This window comes from Periplaneta americana, chromosome 16 (genome assembly GCF_040183065.1).
Source record: "Periplaneta americana isolate PAMFEO1 chromosome 16, P.americana_PAMFEO1_priV1, whole genome shotgun sequence".
NCBI lineage: Eukaryota > Metazoa > Arthropoda > Insecta > Blattodea > Blattidae > Periplaneta > Periplaneta americana.
In genome coordinates, this window is record NC_091132.1 from 87,545,028 (window position 1) to 87,572,064 (window position 27,037).

At 33.0% G+C, this 27,037-nt stretch overlaps 1 protein-coding gene across 6 annotated transcripts in view; it reads right to left on the reverse strand.

The window, feature by feature from the left end:
* Positions 1–27,037, reverse strand: part of uif (sushi, von Willebrand factor type A, EGF and pentraxin domain-containing protein uif) — a 431,448-nt gene that overhangs the window by 76,288 nt on the left and 328,123 nt on the right. For all 6 annotated transcript variants that reach the window (XR_011329717.1, XR_011329716.1, XR_011329718.1 and 3 more), the window contains exons 16-29: positions 26,160–26,362; positions 24,407–24,574; positions 22,428–22,571; positions 22,220–22,338; positions 20,307–20,499; positions 18,725–18,848; positions 11,912–12,093; positions 11,579–11,769; positions 8,776–9,045; positions 6,341–6,654; positions 6,118–6,228; positions 5,611–5,862; positions 3,696–3,934; positions 1,855–1,976 (exon numbers count right to left, since the gene is read on the reverse strand). Coding sequence is in view for 3 of the 6 variants with exons in the window: in XM_069812500.1 (XP_069668601.1) it covers positions 1,855–1,976; positions 3,696–3,934; positions 5,611–5,862; positions 6,118–6,228; positions 6,341–6,654; positions 8,776–9,045; positions 11,579–11,769; positions 11,912–12,093; positions 18,725–18,848; positions 20,307–20,499; positions 22,220–22,338; positions 22,428–22,571; positions 24,407–24,574; positions 26,160–26,362 (2,632 nt within the window). In the remaining 3 variants the exon portion in view is untranslated. The remainder of the gene's footprint in view (positions 1–1,854; positions 1,977–3,695; positions 3,935–5,610; positions 5,863–6,117; positions 6,229–6,340; positions 6,655–8,775; positions 9,046–11,578; positions 11,770–11,911; positions 12,094–18,724; positions 18,849–20,306; positions 20,500–22,219; positions 22,339–22,427; positions 22,572–24,406; positions 24,575–26,159; positions 26,363–27,037) is intronic.

Sequence of the window (27,037 nt, forward strand, 5' to 3'; positions counted from 1 at the left end):
CAAATTTGATGACACTCAATTTAAGCAAAAGTAACTACCAAATATTTTCACTTGGTAAAAAAGAAAGAGAATTCAATATCCAATACAATGGCCAACACCTTCCTAGGACTTATGAATCCAAATATCTTGGAGTTATTTTCGATAGTAAGTTAACATGGAGCAACCATTTGAAATACATTTCTGAAAGAGCTCGTAAAAGATACTCCCTTCTAAAAAGACTAGCAGGAAAGAAATGGGGATGCTCTAGGAATACTTTGAACACTACATACAAAATGTTTATACAGCCAGTGCTGACATACTGCGGAGAAATTTTAATTACTTCACCTTTCATAAACGAAATAAAATATGTTCAAAACCAAGCTCTCAGACTCATTACTGGTGGAATCAAAACAACTCCAATAGATTCTATGAGATTCCTCACTAATATTAACAGCATCAAAATGAAATAGAAGAAAAGCACTGATTCAATATGAAAAACTTATTAGATTACCAGGAAACAATTGGCATTCATACAGTCCTCTCTGTAGATTGAAAACTCAAAAAAGTTTCATATCCATTGTTCAAGAATTAAAACAGAAAATCAATATCCCGAATTTAAAAGAAAACCTACAAATTAAACCAAACCCTTTAACTCTATTAAATATAGAATATAATCTAAATTTAACAGAAGAAATACTAAAATCAGAAGTAAACACTGAAATACTAAAACAATTGTCTTTAGAGACAATTAATATTAGGTACCCTCCACAAAACTGGCTTCATTTATACACTGACGGATCCTTGATCTCCAGAGAACAAGGTGCAGGTGTTACGTGCTGTCTCTTCTCACTTTATAGATCTTTTGGGTATGGAACAACAAGTTTTGATGGAGAAATCATTGCAATAAGGAATCTTCTATGCCACATCAATAAATTTAAAAATCTAGTTATATTGTCAGACTCCAAAGCAGCTATTCTATCAATAGTCTCTAAACACACACCTTCATCTCAAACAGCAGAAATAACTAACATGCTCTCTCAATTAATATCACTCAATAAAAGAATTGTATTCCAATGGATACCATCCCATTGTGGAATCCTGGGAAACGAGAATGCGGATGCTTTAGCATAGAAGGGCAGCACTGCTACTTACAGACCTGTTACTAAATCTACGTTTTACTCTGTGAAAAGATTTATTAAATCTACATACTTAGACTTTAACAAACAAAATTTGATAACACAATCCCAAGGGAAAAAATGGAACTCTCTGCATCAAAATCCACAGTTAATTCCCGATTTACTACGCAAATCGTCTATAGCTGCATTTAGATTGGCAACAGGCCATGATTGTTTGGCCAAACACCTGCATAGAATTGGAATATATCAGTCCCCTAACTGCCCATTGTGCAACTCAAACCAAGAAATGGATTCGGAACACCTCAAAATCTGTGCTTCAGTGGCTGGCCATGATAATATCTTTGAAAAATATTGGAGTGCAAGAGGTCAAATGACTTTATTGTCAAACGCCTGGCATTAGAAAACAACAACATTTCTATATAATATGCTACATACATTGTGACGTGGACATAATACATATTAAGTTTAATTCAGTTGTAGGCCGTCCAAAAAAAAAGGTGGACCGAGAATGACTCGCTGAGACCGTAACAGGCATTAGATCTTATACTTGTTTGGATGATGATGATGATGATGATGACTGTAGATGAAAGAATTTCACATTAATATATAAGGTGAACAATCTAAACTGAAATACTAATCAATTTTCTACCTATAAGTTGTATTTTTATATAAAATGTCTAATTCAGAAAATGTATTTATATCTATATACAATCAAATAAATAAATTCCTGAAATTTTACCTGAAGCCAGGACTGCAAGTAGCAATACACTGTAATCCTTTGTCTCCTGGAAGACAATTAAGGGCACCATTTGCTGGAGGTCGTAATTCCCAATCAACACAAGGAGTTGCCTGTACTGCCACCTACATGAATATGAGAATTATAAAAATGTATGCTTCGACAAACAATTAAAGTTACTTTAAAAATTATGTACTGGTACTATTTATATTTTCTGAGTGATGAAGATAATAAATTTCTAAGGTATCCTATAATATATATATTTTCCTATATTGCGATTGCAAGATGAATAAGCAGAACTGCAACACTTCTTTGTAAACATTATAAAATGAAGCATTTTCTATTTTCTTATGGCCAAATAAAGGCCTGTATTTTATTCTTACTCCTCAGCTATGTTAGATACGAGTATTACTCAACATTAATATAACTGGAACATTATGTTTAAACAACAACTAAACTATGCTACTTTTAAAATTTGTGGATGGTATTTTTTTATTATCCTACAAAGAAGTTGTAGTACGACAATAATATATGCAATTCGGTTATTATTAAACAGCGTTCATTAATTTTAAAATTAATAAAATGCAATAAAATACAATAAACAATCACAACAGTTGTATGAATGCATGTACTTGTCAAGCTTTTTTAATTGTTAAAATCAGACATGTTTCGGGAATTGCATCCCCATCATCTCACCGATGATGGGGATGCAATGTATCTTCATGTCGGACATGATGTGGACTGACCTAGTCGTAAATCGTGATGTAAGTTGACCAACGTTTCTTCACTAGCCATATTTGACAATAAAATGCGCAATTCGGTCACTATTCAACAATGTTCATTATAGTCAGTCCACATCATGTCAGACAGGAAGATACAATTGATCTGTCTTTACCATCACTGATGATTGAGATACAATCTCCGAAACATGTCTGATTTTAGCAATTAAAGGAGCTTGGCAAGTACATATGTTCATTTATACGACTGTTGTGATTGTTTATTGTATTTTATTGCAATTTTATGAATTTTAAGTTGCAGTATCTTATAACTTCAATAATGTTATTCTTTCTTCTAGAGCCATAATACAAAGACGGAATATGAAAATTACATTCACATACTTTATTTCGAAATGAAATTGAGACAAGAATTTTACTTATTGAGGCTCAATGCTTTTACTTTAAGAGATTCAATACTGGTACCTTATTTCTAAATACAAATTTTTGTGGAAAACATTTCTACATTTTTTACGCATCAATAGCTTCATGCTTCGTGCTTCATTTAATTTAGGATATTCCCTGTTATTATTATTATTATTATTATTATTATTATTACGGTATTATTATTAATATTATTATTATTATTATTATTATTAGTATTAATTATTGGTATTATTATTAACTGTATTTTTAATTAATAAGTTTATTATTGTCATTATTGAGTGTAATTAGTTACCACTGCCACCGGGTATATACCCATTGCAGTGTGAATAAATACACACACACACTCATAGCAACATGTTATGCTTATAAAACTTAAACATGAAAGAAAACATATACTGTATATTACAATATAATGTAGTCAAGATGACTGGTGTTCTATTTATATGTCATAAAAATTCTACTTGCAGTTACCTTACTTTCTTTATACTATTGTGATTTTTACTCTTATGGTGTTTAAAGAGTGTAGGATATTATTAATTTAATCCCTAAAAATTTCCAAGAGAAACAATCTATATTTACAACAAATTTTCATTCCCTATATATATATTTTTATAATTAGCCTATTTCATTTGTACTCTCGAACTTATAACGAAAATTTATGACTAAAACGTTTTCAAATCATACCTGGAAGTGACATGTTGCTTGGTTGCCAGATCTGTCTGTAGCTACAACTGTTACATTCTCAAAACCTCCAATGGGAATTGTTGCTCTTTCGGGTATGAAGGTAACTCTAACATCTCCAGAAGCATCTGATGCATTAACACGTCGTCGTGTATCATTGAAATTGACAGCATAGCTCTCTTGTCGATCTACCAACTCAATGACATAGCTCTGAGGGCAGCTCAACAAAGGTGGAGTATCGTCTGGAAGAAAGGTATACTTTTTTAGCATTGTGTTAATAATAATGAAGACATATTTTTACATAAGATTAAATGGTGCAACATCTTCGAATAATGGAAGAAGATTGACTAACAGTTAATGTAGTTGTACTTTATAACTGTACATACCAAAACAAACAAGAGAAATGGAAAATACATTTTTTTTTCCAAAGTTGTACACTTTAATACTGGCAAGACACTTGCTGAAACAAATGGATTTCTAGAAGTATGCTGGAAAGGTAGTTACAAATACGAAACTGTGAGAAAGAAAAACAATGATCATCTGAAAAGAAGATGGGTAACATTTCTACTGAATCTAGCATATCTACAACCTCAAAAAAAAAAAAAAAAAAAAAGTCGTAGTGGTAGTGGTAGCAGTAGTAGTAGTGGTGGTGGTGGTAGTAATAGAAGAAACAAAAGAAAAATTGGAAAAAAGAATAGAAAACGAAGAAAGAGAGAACAATATTTAGAATAAGTATTTACAATACACTATAGCTATGTAACGAGAGCACAGGATAATAAAATAATAAAGTAGTTTATTATTATAAACAAGGCTGATTTTAAAATGTGATTAGACACTGAAAAAATGAGAAAAGAAAACATATTTCAATTTTTTCCCCCTACACCTTTATACAGAGCAATCCATATAAACCTTTACAATATTAATGGCTTATAACTTCTGAATTAATAATAGCAAATGGGTATAGTCTGTTCTGAATTACAGAGTAACTGTGCGAGATTCCTAAGAGTAAATGTAGAAAATGTCTTCCATATGATCCATACAAAACTGTACTCGTCACACCATATTCCGTGACATTCTCTGAAATGTATCCTCGTCAATGTTGCTGATTTCATTCCTAATGGCCTCACGGAGTTCAGCAAGTGGCCGAGGTATTCTCATATATTCTGTCCTTCAGGTAGCAAGAAGTCTGGAGAGGTTAGGTCAGGTGATCTGGTAGACCACAGATTTTTTGAGATTAGGCGTTCACCAAAGAAGCTGGCTATAAGTTTCATGGAATCGTTAGATGTATGACATGTTGCGACATCTGTCTTCTGGCTCAATTGGCACAGTGATTTCTTTGGTGAGTTCACTAAACGTCCTCGAACATCATCAACACAATCGTGATTCATTGCAGCTCTATGTTTTCCACTTTCGTTGAGGAGTGAGCCAGTTGTCTCCAGCTTTCTTGCCATTGATAAAATTGTTGGCCTGGTTGGAACATTGCGCACATCGAATTCTCTTCGAAATGCCCGTTGTGTTTGAATCAAGAAATTTTTCTTCCAATACATTTTCACAATAAAAACACGCTGCCGAATTGAGAACTGTGTGTTCGTGTTATGATTGCAAAACTAGAGACTGCGAACTAATTACTAATAGCCAACAATAGTTATAATAGTCAATGATGGATGATAGAGGTACACATACATAGAATCTCCCAGAGCCACTGAGATCTTTAAACTCAATTTCAAGTTTATAATAGCTTCCAGAGGAAAATTATAACTCATTAAAATTGTAAAAGTTTACATGAATCGCTTTGTAGAATCAGTTTCATATTATTTCTAATTTCACTTTAAAATAATATTTATGTTAGCTTTAAATGGAGCTTAAGAGAGAAATTTGTAACAGTAGTAAATAAGATAAAATATATGATTGGACTTACCTGGCACCGTGATGTTGATTTCGCAGATAGCTACATTTCCATCATAGTCGAAGGCAACATACTTGACGACCATGTCTTCAAAAACTTGAATAGGTGTTCGGAAGCTCTGGGGTTTGACTTCAAGACGAGCAATACTACCACTGTTGTCTACTGCAATTGGTTCTGTGAAGTTCACAGGTTCTAGTCCATTAGCACCTTTCTGTACTATGATTGGCTGCTGCGGGCAGTTTTGGAATACTGGTGGCTCATTATCTGAAGAAAAAAAAAAAGATATAATTTGCAAGTAGTAGATAAACAACTATTTTCCTCAGTTATGAAATATATGTATCTAAAAAATGTAATGTTTTATTGATAGAATCGTTTCTTTCCTCACTTGCGAACACAATAAAACAAATTATAATTTTTCAATTTTTAAACAGAGAAACAAGAGATACTGGAACATATATAGAGATACAAAAACAGCGTCACAAATTCGTAAAGATGAAGAAATAGAAGAAGATGACTTACCAACACAGGGTGAATATCCATAATCATAACCCAATAATGGTTCTACAACAGGTTCTTCACATCCCATGAGTTCGAACTTAAGGCAAGCATTGTCCATGTAACTAACAATACCTGAAATTAAAAAATAACAGAATATTCGTAAATCATGTTGTTACATTTAACTTAATTTACAAATATTTCCACAATCATGCACTCACAAGGACAAACAATAATGTTTCCTTACCCAGAATGACGAACCTCGCTTGTACATATTTGGGAAGGGTGATCATGGCCAGTTCACCATAGTTTCCTGGATCCCTCATTGTGAGATTGAAATTAGGGAAGTACACAACATAATTCTCACTCTCCGCCTGTTTATAGAAGAATCGGATCTCTGTGGGGCGACCCACAATGTCGTTGGTGACCACACCTTTTACTAGAATTGCCTTCACTCTGAACACTTGGCCCAAATCTACACTCACATATGTGAATGCTTCCTGTTTGCCACACCAGCCTGTCACTGAATTCAATCGCACGTTACGAGCTTCATAGTTTGGTCTGGAAGAAAGAGAACAACCTTTCTTTATGCACCTGTTATTTAAAGACAGAGTTATCAATTGGAGCCTACTTATTTCCAATTAATTATGATATTAACCACCAAGTATGTATCATGCGTAAAAATCAAGAAACTGCCATTGGAAACTAACTGACCAACAGACCGACTAAGTTGAGTAAACTAAATAAACTAATTAAACTAATCAAATAACTATAACTAACTACCTAATCTACCCAGTGGCATACAAAGAATTTTGTCAAGGGGGAAGTCATTATTAAAATTGTTTACAATTTATATAATCAGTATTTTAAATTTTATGTATTATTATTATTATTATTATTATTATTATTATTATTATTATTATTATTATTATAAGGTATATTTATTAATGTTATACTATGTTCTAATAGAACATATTCATGAATATCCTTACAAAATCTTTGAAACGTAATTTTTAATAGCCATCCAATTTTTAACAAACAAGTTAAATTTCATATTGTATCAGCTTCATTTTATTACAAGGTCAGTACTAGGCTGTAGGTGTCTCTATAATAAAGATAGCATTGTTATAATTCGAACGTTGCATGATACCAAGCACTGGGATTATATCGAAAAATGCAAGGGGGGCATTCAAACCTAATAACCCCCCCCCCTTGCGTACTTCCCTGAATCCACCCAAGTACTAGTAAAGTTTCCTACTCAAAAATATTTTGTAAAGAATAGGATTTCTGAAACTCAGAATTCAACGTTTCTTTTTCTCTTCAGTAAAGGTGTTTCCAGAAATATTTTTGAGGAGGGAAAATTTCAAATTACAGTACATGAAGAAAACATGGTTATCATTGTGTTATTGTATTCTGAATATATATACTTTTCCATGTTCACTTATTACAATTTGGAATAGGTACTCAAATATAAGCTACATTATCTACTAAATTAAATTTTCCGTTCAGATACCATTCAATATATTGGACTAAACAGGTTAATGTCAGGGAACTGCATTATATAGGCTAATAGCACAATAGTTCGGGGGTAAGTATTCTTCTTTGGTTGGGTTGTGTATTTCAAAACTATGTGAAAGATTTCAAATGATGACTCAATTATATTCCAATCACCAAATAAATAGATGGGACTTGAAAATATTTCACTGAAACAATTTAATTCAAATACGTAATACAATACACAAATATATTAAAAATTCAGAAAATTAAAATTTCTCAATCTTATTTATACTACTGCTGCACATGTTAATAAAGCATCTTATTTTGAAATACACGGTCTAAGTTTCTTTTTCTCAAAATAGCTCAATAAGCTGGTATTATAAGTACTTCTAAAAACTGAATTTGAGTATCCCATAAAATAACACTATCATTAAAAAATTAGCTGAGCTCACAGAATATTAGCTAAAAGAAGTCGTGGAAAAATGTTTCTGACGGTCAATTTACCACACCAAAAGGTCCCCATTACTCAGCAGTGGTAATTATCCGATGTGTTAGCTTTGCCAAACATTTTTAAAAATTCTAAATTTTTACTTCATCAAATCGTGTTATATACAAGAAGAACATCCAAAGACTGGGAATTATTTAATAACATTAATATAATATAACGTTATTGGGTTGTAAGATGGAGGATGGCTTCTTTGCCAAATGATTGAACAGAAACCACTTATCATCTATTTCTAAGGTTAGAAACAAACTTAGTGAAAACAGTGAACATTACTTACTTAGAAATGACTTTTAAGGAACCCGAAGGTTCATTGCCTCCCTCACATAAGCTCACTCTCGGTCCCTATCCTGTGCAAGATTAATCCACTCTCTATCATCATATCCCATCTCCCTCAAATCCATTTCAATATTATCCTCCCAACTACGTCTCGGCCTCCCCAAAGGTCTTTTTCTCTCCAGCCTCCCAACTAACACTCTATATGCATTTCTGGATTCGCCCATACATCCTACATGCCCTGCCCATCTCAAACGTCTGGATTTAATGTTCCTAATTATGTCAGGTGAAGAATACAATGCGTGAAGTTCTGCGACAGTGAACATTATAAATAACAAATTAAATAAACTCATTTAATACGAATTTGTTTCACAATGAAACATTTAACACCAAATTATTTTTCTCACCTTTCAGAGGTAGCGTTTATAGCTGAATCAGGAATTGTACCAGAAGCAATACCAAGAGGTTTCACGACTTTGCATTCAGGCTCTCTCATGCAGGTGATGGGGCGAGGGTTGATGAGTATGTATCCAGGTCTATTGCACCCAAATTCCACTTCAGAACCTTGTTCATAACTGCGTGCTATTTGGAATCCGTCAGTTGGTCGTCCAGGGTCTGCACAAACTGGTCCTTCGCAGCGGAGGTCACCAAAATCCCACACCCCATTTGCTTGACACCTGTAATGTAATATTATTACAGTGATCCAGAACTGTTATTATAAAGAATGCTTATTGACATTTACCCTATATATTTAGAAGTCAACAAAATGTAAATACAACAGCATTTGAGATAAAAAGGAATAACAAATTAATTTAGAGAAATTGTAAGAGGCAAAGAATGGAAAACTAATTGTCATAAAACAATAGTTTTGATTCAAATATTATTAATTTATCAGAAATTCTTTAAAATATCAAGTCTTAGGCCATGTTCCAAAGCTACATTTTCAGCTGAAGTGAAGTAGATAGTTGTCTAAAAAGCCAGATATGATGTCAGAAGTCATGATCCAAAGCTACATAGTGCACAGCAACCAAGTCCGTAGTAGCTAGTAAACGAAAATGCTTGATTGATTGACGACGTGTTCACTAAACAAATATGGATACCTCATCAGCAATTGGGATTATGATATCTGAAGATGTTTTGGAAGTGAAATACTGTAAATATAGGTAATGTAGAACTGTAGAATAACATGTTAACTTTAAACATTGACATTGTTAGTACCTTCTTCATAAAGTTTTAAACATTACTGTAATATTTATTAGGCCCTTATCTTTTCTACGTAACTCGTAATGAAACTGCATTAGGACACTGCCTTCTTAATTGTGCTACACTACGATGTCATGGTTTTTTAAAAAATAGTCTATGAAGAAGACCGTGTTTCAAGCATACATGTCCAAAGCTCCCTAGTGTGTAGTTTACAAGTCACCTAGTTGCTACTCACTAGTGTGTAGTATGGACTTGAGTTTTGAGACACAGTCTTTAGTGTCTCTTACTTGTGTTTTTGATCTTTGGAACTTTTTGCTGCTTAACAAACATTATAATGCATCCTATACTAGGGACAGAAGAAATAGGCGGGTATGGCAAACCTCTCATTCACAACCCCGACTCCTACACCCCTCAGAACCTGCTTGGTGTATGGTCCTGTCCCAAATAACTTACTCCTCCATTCCCATGTTTTGCACTATAGGAAAACTTAAAAGAACAAATAAAATAATAACGTGATTTCTACTAATGACAAATACCTGATTTACTGAATATTGTTGTTTTGTTTAGTCAACTGTCCGAACACAGGTCTGAAACTCTGACAACAATAAGGCATCACTAATGAGGTAACTAAGCCAGGAGATAATGGGTTATGGTGGCCAGTTCTCTTTCCCCCTCCATTGCATTCATCGCTGAATAGTAACATATTACACCAATCAGACTTTTGATGATGTTATCATTTATAATATTTCGCAAGTTAGCCATTTCACAAATGTAATGTAAACTTAATATGAGAAATCAAATATTTAACATTACACACAATTAGTATTTTGTTTTTATGTGTTTTCAGAATATTGTATTGAAATAGTAACTACTAAATACAGTTTATACAGTTATTAACTTTATGAATCATGAGGAAATTAAAAATTAAAGAGCAAAAAATTAATATATTTTTACTGTGTGTAGAAAATGTATACGTTATTGTAATATGAACGAGTTTCATAATAAAAAAAATACATATGTATTAGAAGCACACTTAAGAATGGCTTAGCTTAACAAAAGAAATAACACAATAAGTACGACTAAAAAATTGTTCTGCACAGGTTCTCTTAACCAATCGTAGAGAAACACTACATGCCTTGGCAGTGGCTGTCTGTGTTGATGATAGGACACTTTTAATATCCTCACAAACTTTAAGTTCTTTCAAGAAACAACAAACTTGATAAATAACGCCTTTAGTATGACTTCTGATATCAGGGCTCGAGATCATTAGTATTTAAAATTACTGGTTATTATAGGTGATTAGTATTTAAAAATACTGTTTATCTTATTATAATATATTTTTTCGAACAAGCTATAACATAGTAATATCACAGACGAGCACTTGTCAACAACTAGCATTCGAATGCAGCGACAGGAAGGTCTCTTTGTTCAGGTCATGAACCGCTAGAGAAAGTGTGGAGTGAGTAGTTTCCGCCAAGACCAAAAACCTGCCTATTTCTTCTGCCTTTACTATAACTATAATTTACTGTTGTGTATTCTAATAATTTTCTTTTTTAATTGCTTCATTAATTGGAGAATTAATCTTTTACTTTCAACACAATAACATTTTAGATATAAATAACTTGTGAAATCTATCAATTTCCATACATTCCTGTCTTATATAACTCTCTATCTTTGTAGGAGAAAATTTTCTCTTTATTTTACTATTATTGTCATTGTTGTCATCATCATCGTCTTTGTCGTCGTCATAGTCATAATAAACATCATCATTGTCATCGTCATCATCATAGTCATAGTCATAGTCATAGTCATAATCATCATCATCATCATCATCATCATCATCATCATCATCATCATCATCATCATTGTTGTTGTTCTTTCTTACGTACGGTATGTAAACATTAGAAAAATGAAAAAGCTTCTGAAGTTCCTTGAAAATACATTTAAGTTAGGTATTAGTACTATTGTAAAAATAATTTTTTGTTAGAATATTGAAGTCTGATTTACCTAACTACATTGTCATGATGGTTGGTCTGGCCTGCCAATTTAAAGGTATCTTGGCAACCAAAAAAGAAGGATGATTGATATTTGGTGTCCAGATATTTTCCATATTCGGCTCCAGGTGTGGGGTGTGGCAAACCACAATCAACTCGAGGACACGCAGGAGGTAACCCTGAGAGCCAGTAGTCAGGTAGGCCCTGAAAGAAGTGAATATATTTAATTCATAGCTTTTAATATTAATAAGGAACTGTGAATTTAAATGTGTATGAACGAGAGAGAGAGATATTTTTATAAAATTACAATTTCAATTAACTTAATGTCCAGTGTTCTTTTACTCACAGGTTTGGGATCATAGACACACTGGCGGAAGCCCGAAGTTGCTGTCTTTCTGAGTATTCGTCCATTATTGTTGCAAGTGAGAGTCACATTTTCTCTAAATGGCACCAAGACGTTGGGTGTATCAGGACGTAGCACAGACAAGCCTTCTTTGGTATCGTCTGGTAGTGAAACACATTTGGCATCTAGAAGAAACAAATCATATTTTAATATATTACCATAGAAGCTTATACATTTAAATATTTACTGATCAACCTATCAAAAAACAAAACTGTACATATATAAGGTGAATCAAAATATTTTCCTCAAATTAAAGAAGCTTACAGAGAGTTGAGTACCGATACTGTATAACAATTTTACAATAGGAACTAATGGTCTAGAAAGTAATCCTGAATCAGTAAAAGTCTGTGAATGTCAGGAACTACGTGATGGACAACATACCAATGTATTAATAATAATATGTACAAAAAATTAAATAGATAAACATTACATGAACTTAACAATTAATTTTTTACATACATCTTGATTACACAACTTTTAACACTATATCACCTGGTTAACATGTTTCAGCCTGTTATGAGCCATCTTCAGAACTCATAGAAGCGATAAATTTAACACGAGAAAGACATATTATAATACATATTCCGAAATTAATTTTCTATTACGGTACACCAAAAGTTGTTGGGACTGGCGATCACCACATTCAATGGAGGCATTGCATCATCAAAGGAAACATTGGCACACTCCCAAATATCCCAGACACCACAACAAATGGCTGCATGTATCTAGCTAAAAGTGTTTTTGATTGTTACACTGGTGTCTCGCAAATGAGGCTTTGATACTGGTATGTTCTTGTATTTACTGAAACAGCATTACCTAACATGATGTTTTAAATAAGAGAATGAAATTTGAGTTTTCGCTCACACAACATTAAAACTAGGTATATGACTTTGATTGTAATAATTGTATAATGTATAATTCAAAATGGAAGTAAAATATATCACTATATATTGTTATAGTACGGGGCTAACCTAAAATGTAAATGTGTTATGTATTCAAGTAATGAAAGTTAATAATAATAATAATAATAATAATAATAATAATAATAATAATAATAATAATAATAATAATTCTTTATTTATACTGGCAGAGTTAAGGCCATAGGGCCTTCTTTTACACTCTACCAGGTCACAAAGTATACAAGCAGTTAAAATTTAACAAAAAGTTAAAGAACAGAATATTAACATATTACAAAAAATAATAATAATAATAATAGCATAATAAAATCAACACTAAACAACATGAAAATAATACCATAATAGAAAAAAAAAGAAAGTAAAATACATTGGAATATAGTGAAAGCAACTCATTTAGTACAAATGGTTAATATGGAAAAACGTAAGGAAGAATATATCAAAAATGGAATGTAATAAAATAGTAATAAAAAAGAAAAGAAATACAAAAATTAAATACAATTCACGATAAAAAGGCTATGATAATAAAATCATCGACTGACAAAGAGAACAAAAAGGGCAAAGGAAGGAAAAAGAAATATATAGCCTATATTTTTACAAAACTATGGCAGAGAAAAGGGGTTATAACTGAAAGGAATCTAATTCAAAAAGTGCAATTTTAATTTATTTTTGAAACTAGACAATGTCCGACAGTCTCTGACATGTTGTGGTAGAGAGTTCCAGAGATGAGCTGATGGAAAAGAGAAAAAAATGTTCGTTTTTATATTCCAATCATAGTGGCTATTAGATATGAAATAACTTATTTCAGAGTGCTTTTGGTCATGTAAAGCCACATACAGTACATGATTCGTGAACCAATCATCTATATTCGATTGTTAGACACTTAAGTGGCTTATCAACTGTGTTATGCTTGAATAGGTACTGTCATATACATTACTTTTGACAAGTATTATTTATGATTTGTATAACAACATTAATTATATTCCTGGAGTAACATGTCCCCTCTTCTCCTTATATTACTCTGTAGATCCCGATACCACTAACTATGAAGACGAGATAACTGGAATATCTGTAGTCTTTCGAAAACTTTTAAGACTCCCACCGAACAAATTCATGAAAGTAGTAATTTTCTCTGATTTCAAAGCAGCAATACAAGCAATATATTCAAATAACTCGAAGAAATCATTACAAATAAAGACAGCAGCAGTCTTTGAGGCTGTCCTTCCTTAAGGAGATTTAAGAATAACTTAAAAAGTTGTGTATAAAGTGTAAATTAAAATCAAGTTGACATTTAACATTTAATTTTTTAAGGTGACATATATTTATTTAGCCTGACGAATTACTCCCTTGGTTTGAACTGTAAATTATTTAAAAATAGCGTGTAAGAGGGTCTAGACTAGAAATGTTTAGCTTAAATGTAGTTCTGTTTATAAGTATGTATAAGAGTGTAGGCCTAAGTATTTGTCTTATTTGAGCTGTTGTATCAGTGAAGCGTGGTGAGTCAGTGAAGTTATGATTTTACAGTACAGTGAATAGTTCCGATCACTGATAATTTATAGTGTAAAGGAAATGTGTTCTATAGTGTCAGTGAAATGTGTCCTAAAGTGTCAGTGAAATGCGTCATAGCGTCACTACAGTGAGTGAGATGAGAGTAAAGTGAAAGACTATTATCAGAACCAATGTGAAACTTATGTAGGGCCTATACATATGTAGGTTGTACTGTAAAATTAGGTTCACTTATTAATTAGGTTATTTTATGTATTATTATTAATTGCAATTATTGTGTTAAATTGTATTGTGTATTCTTATTGTATTGTGTATATAATTGTATTGTGTATTGTAATTTTATTGTGTATTGTTTATATTGTGTATACCACTGCCACTGGGTGCTTGCCCACTTGCAGTGTAAATAAATACATATAAGATGATAGCTCAACTTCAAAAACTTCACAAAACAATATACTTTCAATGGATTCCAGCACATTGTGAAATTGCAGGGAATGAACTGCCTGACATGCTTGCAAGGAAAGGAACAGCAATATTACAAATAAAAAAAAGTCAATTTTCCATTTTCATCAATAAAACGGGTAATAAAGTCAAAACTCTCACAACAATACTCGCAAGAATTGCAAAAACATGCTGCAGACAAGAAATTGAACATTCCTCTCTCCAACCCAGATGCAGTTCCTCAAGGACCAAGAAAAACAGCAGTAGCAGCTTTTAGATTGCTTACAGGCCATGATTGCTTGGCGAGCCACCTCTACAAAATACGAATTCTGACTTCACCATCCTCCACTCTATGCAAGACTCGAACTGATATGAACAAAGAAAATCTGAAAATCTGCAGCACACTGTCTGGAGACAAAGACCTAATTCAAAAGTGCTGGAGAGCAAGAGCGCTAATGGGTTCATTGCCAGATGCCAGGCATTAAACAACAACAACATATTGAAATACATTTCTGAAAAAGCTCGTAAAAGATTCTCCCTCCTAAAAAGACTATCAGGAAAGAAATGGGGATGCTCTAGGAATACATTGAACACTACATACAAAATGTTTATACAGCCAGTGCTGACATACTACTTCACCTTTCATAAACGAAATAGAATATGTTCAAAACCAAGCTTTCAGACTCATTACTGGTGGAATCAAAACAACTCCAATAGATTCTATGAGATTCCTCACTAATATTAACAGCATCAAAATGACAATAGAAGAAAAAGCACTGATTCAATATGAAAAACTTATCACATTACCAGGAAACATATGGCATTCATACAGTCCTCTCTGTAGATTGAAAACTCAAAAAAGTTTCATATCCATTGTTCAAAAATTAAAACAGAAAATCAATATCCTGAATTTAAAAGAAAACTTACAAATTAAACCAAACCCTTTAACTCTATTAAATATAGATTAAATTTAACAGAAGAAATACTGAAATCATAAGTAAACACTGAAATAATGAAACAATTGTCTTTAGAGACAATTAATATTAGGTACGGTACCCTCCACAAAACTGGCTTCATTTATACACCGATGGATTCTTGATCTCCAGAGAACAAGGTGCCGGTGCAGGTGTTATGTGCTGTCTATTCTCACTTTATAGATCTCTTGGATATGGAAGAACAAGTTTTGATGGAGAAATCATTGCAATAAGTGAAAGTCTCAGGAATCTTCTATGCCACATCAATAAATTTAAAAATCTAGTTATATTGTCAGACTCCAAAGCAGCTATTTTATCAATAGTCTGTAAACACACACCTTCATCTCAAACAGCAGAAATAACTAAAATGCTCTCTCAATTAATATCACTCAATAAAAGAATTGTATTCCAATGGATACCATCCCATTGTGGAATCCTGGGAAACGAGAATGTGGATGCTTTAGCAAAGAAGGGCAGCACTGCTACTTACAGACCTTTTACTAAATCTACGTATTACTCTGTGAAAAGATTTATTAAATCCACATACTTAGACTTCAACAAACAAAATTTGATAACACAATCTCAAGGGAAAAAATGGAGCACTCTGCATCATAATCCACAGTTAATTCCCGATTTACCACGAAAATCGTCTGTAGCTGCATTTAGATTGGCAACAGGTCATGATTGTTTGGCCAAACACCTGCATAGAATTGGAATATATCAGTCCCCTAACTGCCCATTGTGCAACTCAAACCAAGAAATGGATTCGGAACACCTCAAAATCTGTGCTTCATTGGCTGACCATGATAGTATCTTTGAAAAATATTGGAGTGCAAGAGGTCAAATTACTTTATTGTCAAATGCCTGGCATTAGAAAACAACAACAACAACATATTCCTTAAATTCGATAGGTATAAGAAATGCACATTCATAACAAAAGTTACAGGAATAGCTGAGGCAAAAGATTTAGCTATTTCGTGATTATTAGCCAACTGAAATTAAATTGGCTTACAAAATCTATGTGATCACCAGACATCGGATTCTAGGGCAAATGCCTATTTTGTTTCTTTAGGAGAAAAGTAAAAATAATTATTAATATTTGTGTTTCATGGAAATTGAAAGGTATTCAAAGAGTTTTATAGTGCCCTAAAATGCCCTAAAACGGTTATTAGAGCCTAATTTGTTAATATTCGCCTAAAAATGCCTAACTCACTGTAAAGTTTCGCATTTTACTCTTACTTTTTATAATTTATACATGCATTCACTGCGAAATTTAAGGCATTTAAAAAGTGGAAAGTTTGCTTCACACCGGCCATGAAACCATTGATAAAGGAAACAAAATGTTTTGAATCTCACGACACTCGCAATAGATTTCACCGAATTTAACATGTTTGGAGGCATAAATGCCGACAAAGAACCAACCTTAGTTTTGAAGCAGGCAACAATCACAACATGTGCTGCTACCGACTCAGAGATATACTATACTATAAAAATGACTGTTTTCGGTCTGAAACCAATTAGCTGTACTGCCCTTCAGAGTGTCATAAAATCACAATTTTTGGAGAAAGAGTGTTTTTGAAATATTTATGAAAAGTCGTAAAACTGCGAATTAGTAGCGTAAACCGTTACAAAATATTTAAAAGAATGGCCCTCCTAGTGTTAACACTACCAGGAAATGCAACAATAAGTGGAACTTTGTATTTTTGTCCAATTGAATCTCAATAACAACGGTTCATTTGAATGCTCGTTAACAGTTGCTCTTTCCCTCACCTTATTTGTGTTGAGAAGTTTTGAGCGGTAGGACGTTTTCCTGTGAAGTTTAACGCGATAATGCCGAAAAATATAAGTGCAAAATCTACATTGATCCGGCAATGGCTAACAGAATATTCAGAATTCACTTATGATGGAAAAATAATATTCTGCAAGATTTGTAGCAAACAGGTATGTAACAATAGTTGAAATATATAAATTCTATTAATTTTAATGAGTAGGCCTATAATATTTATACATTGACTGAGCTATCCTGAGGTATAATTCTTTTTAAGACCACTACACTTTAACCTTTTAAATTCCGATAGTTAAAGTATTTGCAGGTCATTAAAACTTTGATTATTCGAACCCACTAACTTTGTGATAGAAATACGGCAATACAACAATTAGGATTAGGTGTAAATGTTCCAGTAAGTATTGATGTTTCTATTGCACCTAATTTAAAATTTGCGCCTCTCACATCAGTTTCGGTTGAAAGAAGTTTTTCTGCTTTCAAAATGATTCTCAGTGACAAAAGGCAAAGGTTAACTGTGGAGAATTTAGAAAAAATTCTGGTGGTGTACTGTGCAGATAATTATAATAAAGTCTGAGCATGGAACTGAATTTCAATAACTTAAAATGAGTAATCTTGATATCAATAATCATTATTTCATTAGTTTCAATATATTAAATTTGTGCAGCTCTGTTTATAAATATAATATAGTATTCTTTTTTAATGTTTAAACATACTTTTTTGTGCGTATTTTAGTGTATAACTAAAAATTTCAGTGAAAGAAATAAGTATGATACCTTGATGTGCCTAAAATGCCTATTTTCATTAAAATAGAGCCTAATTTTACAAATTTTGAGCTTATTTTAGGCGCCTAAAACTGCAATTTTTAGTGCCTAAAAATCCGATGTCTAGTGATCACAAACAATGATTCAAGTCCCATCTATAAATAATTGCCAGTGAAAATAGAATGATCAAAAATGCTTAAGCATCTTGCTGTAATTAAAAAGAAAGAAAGAAAACAATTAAAATTTATTTCATAGGATATAGAGCTCTGATGAGCAGATTCGATTCTAAATTCTGTTTTATTTTGTAAACTTTATCACTACAAAATTAGAAGCAACAAATTATAAATAAATTGAATTATAACTGTTAAACTTACAATGACACTCAGGTACAGTTCCATTCCAAGCGCCAGCTGATGTGCAGAGAAGAGACGCTGAACCAGCCATCACATAACCAAAATTACATTGGAAGCTTACCAGATCTCCAAAATGGTACATATCCTGAAACATCAATTACGTCCATGGTAAACTTCACTCTTATTATGATCAGTGATAATCTTTGAACAGCACAAGCAATGCCATTTCAGTTACTATCATGGCATGGGCAGGTGAATATCGTGGATTTTGTTGTTGAGCATCAAAAAAAAAATAGTGACTGTGATTGCAATGCTGTGGGAATTTTGTATCCATTTTAGAATATATCGACTCAAAAGAATTCCTGATAAGAAAATCCTATTGATATGGGTGAGTCGTCCGATAGATGTCGTAACATTCAGGCTCCCAAGAATATCACAGCAGTGAGGCATACTGTTATCACATCTCCACGACGTTCAGTCATTAAACATGCTCTGGTATTGGGAATATCTGATCAGAGTGTCAGACGAATCTTACACCTAGACGTCAAGTTCCATCCCTACAAAGTTATAGTGGTTCAGGCACTTCGGCAATGTGTCTGGCTCAACTCCCAAGATGCTTACGAGATCTATTGGAAAATGTTCCCGGCAATACTGTTACACTCAGTAATGATTAAGCTCATTTTCATTTGTTGGGCTGCATCAAAAAACAAAGCATTCCATATTGGACCCCAGAAAACCCTCGAGAAAAGCATCAGTGACCTCTCCACAGCAAGTGTGTTACTGTTTGGTATACTGCTGCAAAATTTGGAATAATACAGCCATACTTCTTTGAGGAAGAAGGACGCACAGTCACTGTTTGAGGAGTGTATAGCTCGTGAGGGCATTTGGACGATATAATCTTTAAAACAAAGTGATGCCAAAATAGCAAACATTCTTCTGTACGATGGTAAAATAAAATTTTGAATAAGGTTCTATGTTGCTCTTGTTATTTATGTTTCTAATCGGGGAGAAAGTTCATAGTTTTCTCATAAAAAATGTTCCCCCCCCCCAAATAATGTTTAACACTCTCTTATTCAGTAACTATTGCGAGTAGGATCGTGATTTTTGTCCATATCGATAGAAAATATAATAAAGAATCATTTATCCCTCTGGCATATTTAAATAACGTGGAGGATCCTATAAAACACGACTGATTTTGGAAATTTGATCTACGTTTTTTCTGATGTTTTTGGAAATGAAATTAATAAAATGTTATGTACTCAAACATTACCTTCCTTTCTGAGGGATGAGGGATGACTTGGTATGTAATTAATGAGGAAATACATGCAGTAGTAAGGACAAGAAGCTGTACATAGATGAATGGATCGACAGGTATGCAATTGAAAAGCAAAAAAAAAAAATCAATTTTTCGATATCAAGAATGTTGCTTAAATGTATACTGTTGTCAAAATCTCACAATCGAATTTTAGCACCACAGTAATTCCTCTATGCTCCATATAATGAGAAAGTAAAAGAACTAAAATATAGTGAAAACAAAAATGAATTATTTTCTTGCGACTTGCTATGATACTCTGTAATTTCTACTGACTTAATTTGTATATACCTTGGTTGAGAGAATGAGTCCATTCTCAGGCGCTTGTAGAGATGGGCACATCATAGGTACACAAGTCTTATTGCGCTGAAAGATGTCGCCGTCTCTCTCTCCAGTTTCTGATGGTGCAATTGAGAAACCAGCAGTTCCATTCTGCAGGAACAGCTCGTAGCCCACATTACAAAAACAGGAGTAATTTCCAGCGCTGTAATCATGACACCATTTAAGTGTAAGGTAAAGTTAAGAGCAAACTTTACAGAGCTGATTAAATTTACTTAATAATCCATATTGAATCTTTCGTACACTACTTTTAACACTTGAATATAAATAATAGATTAAATGGCGATCTTACTCGTGTTACACACCCTAATCAAATTCTCAACACACAGATCAATTTCAGAACATACACACTATTTGACACAACTCTTTCTTCACACAAATGCATCCACACAACAGGCAGCGAAGTTGAGATGGCGCCAAGACACAGAAGGCTCTGAGGATGGTGTTTAGTAGCACCAAAACAGCTGTAAGCCGCACATGCTTACATAATTAACACGAGTAAGATCGCCATTTACAATACGTTAATGATGTGGTGAGGAGAAGAGGGAAGGAAATCCGGGAAATAAGAAGATTGGCATTGGACCAGGAGAGACATAAGAAATGGGTGGAGGACCCGATGCTGCAAGGCACAAGGGATAGATGAAGAAGAAGAAGAAGAAGAAGAAGATCGCCATTTAATCAATTATTTAAATTTACTTATTTCAATTAGTGGATGGTATGGACATATATTTTTCAGATAATGAACAAATAAGCTGCTGGCCATTCTAAATTGTAATTTCAAAATATTTTCTTCAAATAAGACAATTAGAAGACTAAATCTACTTTCGTCTTCACGTGAAAATGGAAAGAAGGAAAATGTATCTTCATACTTGCTGATCTACTACAAATTATTAAATCCACTGATTCACTTTATATCTTCTTTATTGCGTTAATAATGAGGAAATTACCTGATTGATTAGTTCACTGTCCACAGTCTAGTGTAGATCTCACGCTATCTTCTGGTAACCTGTTATGTCGAAAAGGGTGTGTGTTTTGAAAGTGAATTGAGTGTTCAGGATGTGCTGGGAGGGTGTTTTTGTATGTTTATAAATTTCATATTGTTCTAGAGTGTCAACTTTCTGGTGTTTTGGCTGTATGTATAGTATTTTCATGTCAGTGTCTATGTTGCTGTAGTTGTGATTGGAATTTGTGATGTGTTCTACGTAGGTTGAATTGTTATGTAGTTTGGTTATGGCTGTGATATGTTCTTTGTATCGTGTTTGAAATAATCTTCCAGTCTGTCCAATGTAGAAGTCATTGCAACTATTGCATGATAATTTATATACACCTATTAAGTTGTATTTATTTGTGTGTCTTGTCTTTGTGTTAAGATGTTTTTGTACTGTGTTCTGTATTCTGTATACAATGTTATATTTTAGTTTCTTTAAAGATGAGTAATCGTGTATGTGTTCTTGTTTTCGTATGTTAATGTGATGTAGTATTTGTTTTGTTCTTGTGTTCTTGCCAGGTAATTTCCTCATTATTAACACAGTAAAGTAGATATAAAGTGAATCAGTGATTATGTAAATGTTAAAAGTTTCAATGAAGTATTAAGTCCACTCCACTTGACTGGCCCTCTCTCCTTCCCATAGAACAGATATCCATTATATTCAGGTACGAAGAGAAGAAAAAAATATATATCCTACACATTTGAACAGTTACAAATGGTTAAATACAAGTCGTGTCCTCGTTACCTGATCAGCAGTGGAAAATGTTTATCAGAAACATTTCCCAATAAGTCTAATTATTTCCACTACTCTTTAAAAATAACTTATTACCGGTACTTTAAAAAATTCTATAATCTATGATAATTCATTAATACTTGCCTGTTAATGCACTTCTGGTCACAGCCCCCATTATTTGTAGTACATTCGTTAATATCAGCACACTCTAGTCTTGTGCATCCCATAATTTCTAGTCGTAAACATGGTGCCCCGATGTAATCCTGGACAAACATTACATAAAAAATAAATAACAATAAGAGGTAAATTTTAAAATGTTATGAAAATGATTTTTTCTATTCTGAAAATATACCTGAATTCGGAAGCGAACATATTGTGCTTCAATAGGTACAGGCAGGTTCAACACAGACAGACTTGGCTCCAGAATGCGAAATTCAACTGGTGTTCCATCCGGATTTGTGTAGTCTCGGAACAAGTCTGTCAGATTATCTGTATACTGGAAAGGGAAAATGTACAAAACTTACTATTTGCATTATTGTGCGAACTATGTATTTAACCTATATTTTATTTAAAAATATGAAATAATTTATAAAACATTATGATATATGATATTTTATAGTGGGTTATGGTGGTTTAAGAAATGGAATCCATTTAATCCGTGAATACAGAAAGATGTAATAAATAAATAAAATAAAATATGATATTTAAATCGAAATACTGTACGGTATCTCGGCCATTAGATTATATATAGATTAGCAACGGAGGACCTAAAATAAATGAGAACAGGGACAGCACCAGTGGAGATTTCATTGGGCTAGTGCTCTCAGTTTCACACACACATATTGAAAGTTGAAAAACTTGTTTCAGAATACTTCAAACACTGTTTAATTTTTACAGGTACCAGTACTTAAATTTCTGTTCTATTTAGGAGGAAGAAAAGTAAAGTGCGTAAGATTTGCTGATGGTATGGCGTTGTTAGCAGAAGAGGAGATGATGCTAACGGATATGCTACTGAAGCTAAATGACACCTGTGAGCAGAATGGGATGAAGATAAATGCAAACAAGACGAAGACCATGATTATAGGAAGAAAAGTAAATAATTCTAAATGAGACATTAGAGCAAGCGGACAGCTTCAAATACTTGGGGTGTACTATAAGCAGTAACATAAGTTGCTGCCAGGAAGTCAAAAGAAGCATAGCAATGACAAAGAAAGCTTTTAATATAAAAAGGAGCATCTTCTGCGGACCTCTGAAATAATAACTAAGGAAGAGACTAGTGAAGTGCTTTGTGTGAAGTGTAGCATTGTATAGGGCAGAAACATAGACATTACGACGAAATGAAGAGAAGCGAATAGAAGCATTTGAAATGTGGATACGGAGAAGAATGGAGTGTGTGAAATGGACAAAGAAATGAAGCTGTGCTGGAAAGAATAAAGAATAATGCTGAAACTGATCAGGAAGAGAAAAAGGAATTAGTTGAGTCACTGGCTCAGAAGAAACTGCCTACTGAAGGATGCACTGGAAGGAATGGTGAACAGGAGAAGAGTTCGGGGCAGAAAAACATATCAAATAATAGACGACATTAAAATATATGGATCATATGCGGAGACTAGGCAGAAAATGGGAAAGACTGGAGAATACTGGGTTTGCAGTGAAAGACCTGCCCTTGGGCAGAACATTATGAAAATAATAATTCATAATTCATAATAATTCCCCAATAGTTATTTTACAATCTTTCTTACTGCTGTGGTAAAAAACAAAATTGTTAAATATTCAATTTGTTAAATATTAAGTTTTTAAAATCTTAATTAACTTTCAGCATCATCCTTTTTCTAACTGATTATGTCCTAGCAGCGGGCAAATGAAAAATTAGTCATATGCCATTTAATGGTGATATTTAATAATAGAAACATTTATCTTGAATAATATTTAATCTATCATATAACAGTTTTAAAGTATAAAGAAAGAGAGTTCAGAGTTACCTACTCTCATTGCCTTCAAAGAATTTTTAAAAAGTATAAAATTACTTGTACTGGAACTGTATGAAAAATTCGTTCGGCTATGGGAATTATTGAAGACAAAAGGCAAATGAAATACCCAAGCACATGTGCTGTATGGATCAACTCCCTGAAAAAATGTTAACACATAAGAAAGGATGGTTCATGTTAAAAACAGATGGCTCCAAAATAATTCAAAATTAAACCAGAACAAGAATGGTATGTTAGTCGTGATTCTAGAGGAATCATATTCTACAAGAAAATAACTGTAAATTTCCCATTCAAAATAAAAACAAAAAATGATAACTAATTTCTAAACAGCTAGGAATCTTACCTGTATTCTTACTGCTGATGTGAATGCCAGATTATTGTCTGGTCTGAGCACACTTTGAGTTCTAAAACCTCGCACAATTGTTGGTGCTTTCAGGTCAACGAGTACCCAATTGGCTCCAGGCTCCATGCTGGTTCCACACCACCCTCCACCACTATTCAGTCTGACCATCTGCATGAAAGAATGATCATACATGTAGGCATTCAAGTAAAATACAACACCATACCCCCAAAAGAGGAAGCATGATTATTAAAATTAATTGAGACGATATAAATTTGAGACTGTCAAGAATTTACCATGTTAAATTTAGAAAAACACACATATATGTGTCAATATCAAATCTCACTAACTCGATTAAAGAAGATTACACTTCTTTTATCCAATTCTAATCAAGTGAAAATTATCAACTATATCCTAATCTTAAAACAATACTGTAAGTGCTATATTTTACAACGTGTAACTGTATGATCTAAATGTTAAGTACTGGTATGGTATTGCGGAAATAATAAATTGCTTGAAGAATAACGTCATCTACGACGAATGTTACATGTTGTAGAAATAATAATTTTATTATGCATGGGATGTATGAAATAAAAATTAATAATATCTTAGAAAAAACTCTGATGTTCGAATCTTCCCTCATACAGTGAAAAGTCATTAATGTGTAATTGATTAAATACGAATGCGAGCAGGGGTGTGGCCTTAAATAAAATAATATCAGGATGCATCGTGAAAAGTTTATTATTATTGCCTATATTATTACCATCATTAACATTATTATTACTATTATTACTATTATTATTATTATTATTATTATTATTATTATTATTATTATTATTATTATTATTATTATTATTACTCTCTTCAAGGAACCGCGTGTAAACCACATATTTACAAGAACTGCCTATTAGGCAGGTAGTCTAATTTTGACTTATATACAGTATCTGTTATAATTTTCGTATTGAATTACAACTATCATGGAGCAGTACATACTCCATTATGTAATACGTCAGAAACATTTACAGTACCGACATGTACTTAATTCTATCGGGAAAAAAAGTCTTTTATAGTTTTTTTCCTGGTATGTGAACCCTTACAATGGATAATCACATTTTCAAAACGATTTCAATATGAATTTACAGTAATGACATATCAAAACAATAGCTTTCCATTAAACTTAGTAATCAGAATCACAGTCACAGAGACTTCAAAGCAAACAAAGAAAATAAATTGACCAACAAAAATTTCCAGAATTACAGTCGACAGAGAAAAGTTGTTTGAGGAGGAGGGTGTAGGAAAAGGGTACGGTATTGTACCGTAGCCTCTATTTATTTGTCTATGATTATAGCTGTATGTAGGTTTAAGCACGCAGGTAAAGGGCTGAATAAGAGGGTGGGATGTTTTGTGTAGGCATTATCATTATTATTATTATTGTTATTATTATTATTATTATTATTATTATTATTATTATTATTATTACCGATACTAATTAATAATGCCGTTGTTATTTACTCATAATTCATATTTATAAAATACAAAGTTAAGTAAGATGGAAGTAAGGCAATTATTATTTTAAGAAGTAAAAATAAAGAAGCAGAGCACTACCAGGTTGCAAAAGAAAGTACTGGGGTGGCGCCCTGGCACGACTACACCCCTGAATGCAAGTGATAATAATACAAAGAAGAGTCACCATTCTGTGGTTCTAGGAATAGATATGCCACTTAACACAATAAGAGCAGATTAAGCAAGAGCTTACAGTTTTATCATAATCAACTTCTTCATCAGACACAGTAATAGCATCATCAGGGATTCCTCCAGTCGTCAGCCCCAGGTCTCCTACTGGCCGACACTCCAAGTTTGGAGAAAAGCCTGAACGACAGCGACAGTGGAATGCACCAGCTGTGTTGATACATTCACTCGATGCAAGATCACACTGGCTATTGGCACATTCATTTACATCTGAAAGTGAAACATTATTACACTACTTAACATGTTTGTTCAAATTAACATTTGATTAGATATTAACTTTAAGCCTAATATTCAAATATTAATTACTATATGTATATCAATTCACTTCTTACAGACTCAATTAGGTATGTAAATAGGCCCTATCTTATGTCCGTCCCTCTGAAACCATAAGAAATTTTAAATAAGCTGGAATAGATATTTTTTTGTTGCTTAAAATTTGGAAAGCATTACTCTCAGTGGTCGAATTGGAAATTGCCATTGTTCTTTACTCATAATTCATATTTATAAAATACAAAGTTAAGTAAGATGGGAGTAAGACAATTATTATTTTAAGAAGTAAAAATAAAGAAGCAGGATGCTCCAGGTTGCAAAGGAAAATACCGGGGTGGCGCCCTGGTCGGTATGCACAGACTTGTCTTGTGATACTATTTCTGAGATTTCTTAAACAAGACATTGCTCCCGCACGCAAACTAAATAATGTACGGTACTATATAAGACATCACACACTACTGCAGGAATGTCTAAGAGAAGGTACAGAGTATTACGACACTATTGGTAGCGTAATTGATTGTGTGAACAGCTTCACTAAATAACAGTTAATTTTAAATTTTTACTGCAGGTATGCTTTTTGGCATCTTATTTACTTCTGGTATGCCACAGCGACTC